Source organism: Bombyx mori, chromosome 23, assembly GCF_030269925.1.
Source record: "Bombyx mori chromosome 23, ASM3026992v2".
Lineage (NCBI taxonomy): Eukaryota > Metazoa > Arthropoda > Insecta > Lepidoptera > Bombycidae > Bombyx > Bombyx mori.
Genome location: NC_085129.1, coordinates 14,351,572 through 14,361,022, shown reverse-complemented (window position 1 = coordinate 14,361,022; position 9,451 = coordinate 14,351,572). Strand labels below are relative to the sequence as shown.

At 34.1% G+C, this 9,451-nt stretch overlaps 2 protein-coding genes across 4 annotated transcripts in view; one reads left to right on the top strand and one right to left on the bottom strand.

Moving 5' to 3' along the window:
• Positions 1-442: 442 nt before the first annotated feature.
• Positions 443-2,725, bottom strand: LOC101742117 (ashwin). Its single transcript, XM_004930636.5, has 4 exons — positions 2,683-2,725; positions 1,752-2,539; positions 1,351-1,671; positions 443-979 (listed from the first exon to the last, which is right to left on the bottom strand). Exons 2-4 carry the CDS (start codon positions 1,824-1,826, stop codon positions 923-925), a joined length of 453 nt encoding a protein of 150 aa, XP_004930693.1. The 5' UTR covers positions 1,827-2,539; positions 2,683-2,725; the 3' UTR covers positions 443-922.
• A 51-nt stretch (positions 2,726-2,776) lies between these two features.
• Positions 2,777-9,451, top strand: part of LOC110384705 (blood vessel epicardial substance) — a 151,716-nt gene continuing 145,041 nt past the window's right edge. The window contains exons 1-2 of one of the 3 annotated variants that reach the window (XM_021350954.3): positions 2,777-3,647; positions 4,712-4,869. In XM_021350954.3, coding sequence (XP_021206629.1) covers positions 3,144-3,647; positions 4,712-4,869 — 662 coding nt within the window. In that variant the 5' untranslated portion in view covers positions 2,777-3,143. The remainder of the gene's footprint in view (positions 3,648-4,711; positions 4,870-9,451) is intronic. The other 2 variants (XM_062675272.1, XM_062675271.1) reach the window with 2 other exon arrangements.

The window sequence follows — 9,451 nt, the reverse complement described above, 5'->3', positions numbered from 1 at the left end:
ATGTAGAATTAGTAGACAGTGAGGTAAACCGCAGAGCCTCCTACCCACCCTCGGATGCGTTACCACCCGTCACCCAGATGGAAGTTAGAAACTTGATCAAAGACCTACATCCTCGCAAGGCACCCGGTTCCGAAGGTATATAAAACCGTATTATTACACTTCTACCTGGCCAACTCATCGCAATGTTGGCAACTATTTTCAATTGTCCAATAAATAAAAAATTCAAACACCAGTGCATCACTAGCTACGAATGAACCGGCGTCTTATCCTTTAGGCCACGACGACTTCAAAAGTCACAAACTAAACAACATTCTAACAGTCTACAGTGATCTGATACAATATCATTTTCATATCATCATAATTATCTTATGTAGTTTAATCCCACTGCTATTCATAACAATACAACTAAATACAACTATTAGCCACAAAAAAAATGCATTAGTTATCATTGGTGTCAAGAAACTTTGAATAATTTGATTTTATTTGGTGATATAAAACATAGTTCATAATTTCACAAAAATAATTATTCAACACTCATTTTAGACTAATTGACAAACCTTTTACAACTTTTCAATTATATTCCAATGGCGTCTCCAGTGTTGACTAACCACAGGAATCATACAATTACACAAATGTCTCAAGATTTAATTGAGACTTTCTTATCAGCATCACAGAAAAATAAAACACTAATCATATAAAATTGAACTTAAATTAATATATTATGTGTATAAACTTCATCATCATTAAATAGACTGAGAACAAATAAATTGCATAGTTTCTGATACATCACAATATATTGTGTAAATGACATGGCAATATTATTTTTGAGATCCTGTTGAATACTTCAGATCTCCTGAGCATTTTGAACATCTTCATTAATGTATCTTATTGTGCTGCCTGTTTTCTTCTAAATTGATTTGCTTTAAGGCCATGTTATTACTTTTCTTTCTTTTTTTGCTTGAATAGGCTCAGAGTTAGGCTGTAAGAAAATTAGGATAATTACTTGAGTATTGTGGATCGCAAATTGCTGACTAATTTTTTTTAGCATTTCTATTTTTAAAGTACTAGATGATAACAATATCCTTTTAAATCCAAATTATATTAATTGTAACTGAGGTTCACAGAGGTTGTGTGTATTTGAGTGAGCCGATATAAACAGCAGAATTTAATCTTTAAGTTGTATTTGAGCATAATTAGCTTATATTGAGCTGTGTATATTGTCATTACATTTACAACATGGCATCTCAAAAAATGACACTGGATCACATGTACAAAATCTATTTCTTAGTACCACAAATTTTTATAAACTTCATTATATTGTATTTTACTGCTTTAAGTACTTATACTTACATCATTGATGATTTTCCTTTTATGATTATTACTATTCATGTGTGAGCACTTTGTTGTTACATTTTCTAGCTTTATCCGTTTCATGTGACCTGATAATAAATCAGGAGGGGGTTTGATTCGCTCAACCGTAGTGTGTCTAGTTTCTTTGATTTTATTTAAAGATCGTGATGGCTCCGGACTGATATGACGAGTTCTATTCAATATTTTACCTCTTCCAGAATCCCGGTATTTTCTTTGTCCGTACGGAACGCAGTATTGATGAAATAAGTCCAATAAGTCATCTCTCAGCATTTTTTCTATCCCATCAATTCTCAAATGTCTCTAAAATGAAACTAAAATCATATCAATTGTTTATTTACAAAATTGTATTGCAAAGATGCTCCAAAATATTCAATACTTACCTGTTCTATTATGTGGGTTAGTTGTTCATTACTCAATAGTTCTGGATGTAAAAGCATTTCGTGAGGAACAGCCATTGTTTTTCCGACGTTAAAGAGGAAGATTTAATTACGTGCAACATTGAAACTGAGATTATTTGAAGTTTTATAGCTCCTACGCATAATATTATTTACCGGTATCTACCAAAATATCGAATTTTAAATTCCATCCCACACCAACACCATTCACACACAGTGCTAGTGCCGTGCCAAGTCAGGTAGATTAAGTGATATGAAGTATTCTAATACTTTCTTCTATTTTAATACTCGATGTCGGATAGAGTGCAAACGTGTACCTTAAAGTTTGCATGTAATTCTATTACTCGACCTAACCACACTTTATCACAAACTTTACCTGCATCGCTTACGTGACTATCAGAGTGATTCACGAATCTCTTAACTTGAAGGGATAGTAAGACTTGACGGACATGAATTCTAGGCTATAATTTATTCTAAATAATAATACACCTTTTTGATACGCGTGTTGCAATTTCACATGTAATTTTTATGATACTGAAATATTGAATCGAATACTATAGGCGTGAATCTGTTCAGGCATTAACTTATTGGATTCCAAATACTTTGACAACGAATATTTCATTACAAAGAAGTCTAAGCTAAGTCGGCACATCACTATATGCACAGCTCTTGTACCCTGTCACCTGTCAAAGTTTTTTGCTAGTTCGAGAGAGCAGAGGCAACAGATTCAAAGCTTTTTCGACTCACTTTTAACATTGTGAAGTCGTCGTGCCCTGTGGAATAAAACGCCTGGTGCATTCATATTTAGCGATCTTAAATGCAAATTAAACAGTGCTGCATGTTTTTTAGACAAACAGGAAGTATTTGCAGGATAACTGTACAGGAAAGATTAATTAATTAATTATTAATGCCTTACCCGTACTTTGTCCTACCAGTATTATAGAGGTCAGTAAAGAGTGACTGATGTTTTGACAAATCTGTTACAATTACAATTGACAACTGACGGTTGAATTGTCAGTTTGTTATTTCCTCACTTTGTAATTTGAACTGATTTGTGTGCTTCGATTATTTGCCTAGCTTGAATCTTTTAGCAAAAATATAGTTTAGAATAAAAGTTTACTTTTGATTATGTACGCGAGTCCTATTGCGCTTAATTAACTTTCTCTGAATATTTATTTGCAACTAAAAACTCCATGTTGAGGTGCTCTGTTTGTTGCTGTGCATATTTGTTAGTGGTTAATATAAATCCAATATTTTTTTCGGTGATATTGTACATTTAAAAAAAAAAGTGTGTAACGACTTATATAAAAATTCAAATGATAATAGTTAATGTGTTATCGATGAGCGATCTTGGCGTTTGTGTCCGAACTTGTCGGAATGATGTTGATTATCAGTGCCTTAATAACTGGGATGGTGACCGGTCTTCAGAACATTACGACCGAGTCTCCATCGATGATCAGTGACATCACAACATCATTGAATACGAAGGATAAAGTTCCAGAAATGGGGCTGGTTGAACCCACTAAGCTATCTCTACCCACTAGTGACATGGTGAATGTCAGTATTCACGACCAGCCGTCTATGTGGGATTTGTACTTGCACCACTGTTCCAAGTGGAGGCCAATAAATCACATATTTTTCCAAGTGGCGAATATATTCTTTCTTATGTCATTCCTGGCACCTCATACAGACATTGGGCAAATATGGCTTCGGGTGGGCCTGATGATGGGGTGCGCGTTTTCAGGAATGTGGGCATGGAGTGTTGAATGTTACTTGGATGCAGTGCTATGGAACAGTGTATTTATATTGATAAACTTTGTGTATTTCTCTTACCAGTTTTATTTAATGAGACCAATTAAGTTCCACAAGGAGATTGAAGAGGTGAGCACCTTCAAATTAAACTATAAAGCATTCTTTAATTTTATGATGCACTCACTAGTTTCATGATGATTGGGATATTAGAATGTCTTATTTAATAAATAAAAAATTAAAATACTGTTAAAAGGAGACACAACACAAAACATTTGCATTCATCAAGCAATTCTAAATAATTAATTAATAAGCCTTTTTTTATTTCGTTTTCAAAAGGAGCACTAGTTTTTACATTAATCAATTTTATTCAAATTAGAGGCCCATTTGATATTAGACACTGATAATATAATGTTGAAAAAGAACTGTCTGAATTTATCTATTAAATTTACAATTAGTATTCATTACATTTCTCATAATAGCTTTTCAGTAAACACATCTGCTTGATAATAATATTTGTTCTGATTATAAACAATAACATTATGGTACAGTTATGTAACATGCTAAAGTTATTTGTGATTTTGTCATATTTGTTTATTTTCTACATACTTATGTCAATTTTATTCCATTGAGTTGAGAATTGCTACCGCTGTTAACTGGAATGTTTAGCAATCATAAAAGGTATGTTAATATTCATAACAGAAATGGTCAGCTTGAAATTTTTGTGAGTTGTAATTACTTAAACTATGGAAAAATCAAAGTAATAAAACTATTCAATATACAATTATATATAAAATTGTAAAATATGGCCCTTTGATAGCAGAGTACAGTACTGATGCTTCAACATACTGAGATTTCATATACCTAAAAACATTCTATACTAGCCAAATAACCGCTTAACAAACAACATTCTCAGTATGAGAATATTAAATGAATATCTTTCTATTTGAAATACAATTTACTTTAGGATGAAACATTGATTAGACACTCATTATTATGTTATTCTTGTGATAAAGAAAATGCAACAATAAATACAAAGCGACAACAGCTATGCAACACACAAACTAAATGACTACAATTTACGTTGTAGATGTCTATGGGTTCCAGTAACCACTTAACATCAGGTGGGCTGTGAGCTCGTCCACCCATCTAGGTAATAAAAAAAAAAAAAACAAAAAAAAATATGTTTGTTTCAGGTGTACTTAGCGTTGTTCAAACCACTACGGGTATCAAGGAGACAGTTCCGCCGAGTGCTCATGTGCATGAGAAATGTGAGGCACCTCAAGTGTCACGAACTCTATGCACATGAGAAGGTTACTAAAGTTGACAGCCTTTCGTTGGTGCTTTCGGGCAAGTAAGTATCTGTTAGATAATAAATTCAGAGGTTAATAATTATGAAATGAAGACATTTTTGTTATGATTTTTTAAAATTGCCATTGTAGACACACAAGCATATGGTCAATATGATTATGATTAGTTAATGTTGCTCACGGACGACATAAATGCAATGAAAACAGCCATGATGTTGACTTGCAAAAATGTATTGTGATCAAAACTGGAGTAAAGATAAAAGATAAAGTTATTTATGTATTATGAAACCAAAATACGACATTGTTTTAATATAGCAACCTGATATCATGTTTCCTTGGCCTTCTTAATGGTTGGTGCATTGATTAGTACACATCTAATAACAAATAAGTGGTTGATGAAAATCAGTAATAAGTGTAGAAGTCGCAAAATTCGTTGTTGTTTAGAATGTAGTTTGATAATCAGAATGAAATGTGGCTATATACTAAACGTATCAGATGGCACAACGTGCCTAAAAAAGTGACTTTATATTCTAAAGCAATGTATTTTTTTTGCATGTGTATTATTATTTTCATATTGTAATTGGTTCTAATGGATTAAAGGTATCTATCTATGCATCATTTAAATAATTTCTCAACAATTGATTTAATAATTAAATTACAAACCTATGGGTTCGGCAAGGCTCTGAAAATAAGATTGAAGATTTTTTTCATGATAAAAATACATTATTTATGAACCAAATAAATGGTTTTAATGGCGATATGATTTAATAAATAAAAACTATGCTATCGCGTCTTAGGCCAAAGTACCTAACACAATTATGTATTGTCGACTTGTGAGAATCTTCGAGATAGTCAGACGATTTTGAAGTTGGTCAAAATGATAAAACAAATTCCTACATAGAAATAGAAACAAATTAAACTAATAAAAGCATCTTAAAAACACAATACTAAGCATAACCATGATTTAAAACAAAAGTAGAGAGTTTTCAGCAAAAATATCTTTTTCCTTTTTTTGTTGGACAGACAAGGTTACGCGGGTAGTCGAAATTTGTTAGAATCGCTCGTGGCAAGACCTTCACAAGAGCATATCCAAGATGCAACATAACAAAAAAAAATGCAAAATATCACATAAATAAGACAAGTTTAAGACTTTTTAGGTTTCTTTCGAAATATTCTTTCTAGAAAAGCCTTGCATTACAGAGCAATTGCGTCACCTAAAGAGCTTTGTTTACAGATATTAAGATATTAATCCATATTTGTATGAATTTTCACTATCAACAATGAGTCGTATATTTGCACTGTGTGTGTCACTGTTTTTACATTTTTATATTTTGCGACCTGAATCACAGGAACAGAATTGGTGTCGATTGGTTCTTTCTCAAGAAGCGTGTATGGTAGCCTTACGCTTCGTCTTCCTGGGCTCCTTCGCTGGTAGTCAAACCTCATATGCGGGGAAGATTGCAAGCGTTTATCTCGCGGTATCCAAAAAGCATCCACAGTAATGGCCGTTCGGCTTCGATCTGGGGCCGGTAGTTCCCGAAATAACTACATATTTTCAATCAGCTCCTACACCACCCGGAAGATGAGACATCTTCGGTCACAATTAACCGAGTCTCTGAGGACCAGACTATGGCTTCGACGGTCTGCAGGTTGCTGGTCGATCGGCTATCCGCCTGGACTATGCATTTAGTACGGTAGTACTCAGAGTCGCCTTGCCGTCGGTAATCACTCAATCAGTCATCTGTCTTTGTCAGTTAGCGATATTAACTGGTTTACCAGTGGCGGCTCGTAACCTGGTTTTCCTTGTCGACAAAACTGCCGTAACCATTGTGTGATAGTAGGTGCTGTTGGCAAGTAACCGCGCGTCGCGACCTCTGGTCTCTTACTCGATCAGCAAATCAGAAGCGATTTCGTTGTACCAGTGTAATAGACTGCTTACGGCCGATTAGCACCAAATATATACGGCCTCACATTTCGTCTATAAGTGGGGTAGCATCAAAAATTAACGACATTCCTTCGGAAAAGACATTCGCAATCCTTCTTACTAAAACTGAAGTGGTTTCACACATTGTCCGTATTTCTTGACTGTTAAGATTCTATTTGGCTATTACTTTTGCCTCACAATATATTTATCACGTGCTGTGTCTCCACTCGAGATAGTCGTAAAGTCCCAGGTGGGCAATAAAACAAAGAGTGATTGATGCTAAAACTTGATTTACGATACTTGTCTCTTGGTGCGTGCCCACAAAGGGGATGGCCCATTTTAGGCCCAAAGCGGACAATAGATTATAGAAAAAATACTTAGTGCATTAATTTTGTCATAAATAAATATGCATTTACTTTCTTGCAAATAAGCGCCACTATAGTTTACAATAAGTAGTTTAAAAAAAGTAACTCTATTGAAAAAACAAGGATTTTTATTTTTGCGGAAAAAATATTGCCAGCTTCAAATCCTTTTACGTATGAAGTAAATATTTTGAGTATATAAATAAAACATATAAATAAATCATTTTAAGTATTATCATTAATCAAACGATTTTAATGGATTTTATGCACATAAAATAACATCGAAGACATACCCATTGGACTTTAACTTGTAACTATACTTGAGACCTTAGAACTTATATCTCAAGGTGGGTGGCGCATTTACGTTGTAGATGTATGTGGGCTCGAGTAACCACTTAGCAACACCAGGGTGGCTGTGAGCTCGCCCACCCATCTAAGCAATAAAAAAAACTTTACTAGTATTGTTATTTAAATATGTACAACTAAAACAAAAACATAAAAAATAATGTGTACTCGTAAAAAAAAGATTAAGATATAAATCAATTATCGGTTATTTAAAAAAATAATCGATATATGAATTTCATGTAATTATTTTTCTTTATACTGACAACACTGAATTTAATCTGACTGACGGATACTTCGCTTGCTGCTTGTGGTGTTGTCTTCTAGACTTGCGCAAAACATCACTTCCCAATGTAATGTGATATGACATCACTTCTACAGACAGGTGATATTACTCGAAAATATTACACATCACTCTTAACATTACTCGGTGCGTTCAATAGATACTGTGACGAATACATGAGTCGACTATTATCAAAGCCGGCAATCTGACTTTTGGACAATGATTGGTAAATCAGAAAAACGAATTATTGACTTTGTATTCCATTGGCAGACACAAAACTCTTCGGAACGACATCTTAGATAAATAACAGGTTAACTATTAACCTTTATTTAAAACAGGTTTTGAACCGTATTCTTTGAAGGAAACGATTATATTCAAATCAATCTGTATTGACATATCAATAAAAATTTTTTGTCCAAATGCACAGATTGCCACCTTTGATAATAGACGACTCACATTGTATAATAGCCGGCAAACTTCTTGAGCATTTGTTGACGTAGTGGGGGTAAGTTTGCGCATGGTACACTCACGTGCAAAAACATTATTTACTCTGCGTCATAATGCAATTAAATTATTAAAATCAACATATGTATTTTTTTATATATTTATTAGAACATCAACAAAAAATGTAGGTTAATAATTGTAATAATTTAATCTTGGGGTAAAATAGATATTCCTTCTATTAAGTCAAAACTAGAGCTGTTGCCAGGTCTTGGTTCAGTTGAAGCGAAGCTGGTATTTGTAATTTTTTTTTCGTTATCATAATCTTGACCATCATCATCATCACTGTTTTCATCACCCGAGTCGCTATCATCGTGATTAGTCGACATAGGGCTCATCGGTGTAGTTTACAACTCGGTCGATTCGATCTTTTTTTTTTGTCTATAATTAATTATTTTTTGAAGATATTCGATTCGTAGTAATCGAATGTTACTTTTTTCAATTACCAGCTTCCGATTATTTTCTGTTCTTTTTTTCCATCTAAAGCCTAGCTCTTTCATAATACGTCGTAAGCTTCATTCCGAGCCATTAAAATTTATATCTTCTTTAAAATTTTCGAAGCCTTTCTACGGTACGGAGTTTCGCTGCTTGTTATGTAGTTATTATGATTACATCTTTTTATTACAGATTGAACGAAACTATCCATTCCGGTAACTTTCTTCTTCCCTGATCTTTTCTTACCCGGAGTCCGAAACACGGCGACCAAGCCAGCCTTTAGCTTCCTTAATAATGCACCTAACAGTCCTCACTGATGGTTTTGTTACTTCCGAAGTCTGTTTTAATTTTTCCATATCATTCTTCCCCTGTTTTATAATGAAGCAATATACGTCGTACACAATTTTTCTACCCTTTCTTTTGAATACTACACCGGTTCGTCGCGGCATAGTGTATGTTTTATAAAAAATCAACAAACACTCAACAAATAGCAATGGCAACAAAGTCCACAAGTAATTATAACAAATAACTTAACGATTAATAACGATAGACTAATAATATAATAACTTTCCACTGTACGCAAGCGTACTTTTGGGAGCAAGCGGAATGAGGGCGCGGTGCGGGACGCAAGGTTCGACTGATCTACCAATAAAGCGCTCGATACGATTTCCCCTGCCGTCGCGCCTCACCCTCACCACCAAAGTGATCTAAAATTCGGTTCTGCGCAGTCAAGGTCATTTGCTCAAGATGTTTGCCGGTTACTATATCTATACACCCGA

Excerpts from the sequence above, each read along its gene's own strand:
- LOC101742117 (XM_004930636.5), bottom strand. The coding sequence starts at position 1,826 with ATGGCTGTTCCTCACGAAATGCTTTTACATCCAGAACTATTGAGTAAT. Across the intron at positions 1,672-1,751 it reads TAACCCACATAATAGAACAG|AGACATTTGAGAATTGATGG; the intron begins GTAAGTATTGAA and ends GTTTCATTTTAG. Across the intron at positions 980-1,350 it reads AAAGGAAAATCATCAATGAT|CCTAACTCTGAGCCTATTCA; the intron begins GTAAGTATAAGT and ends ATTTTCTTACAG.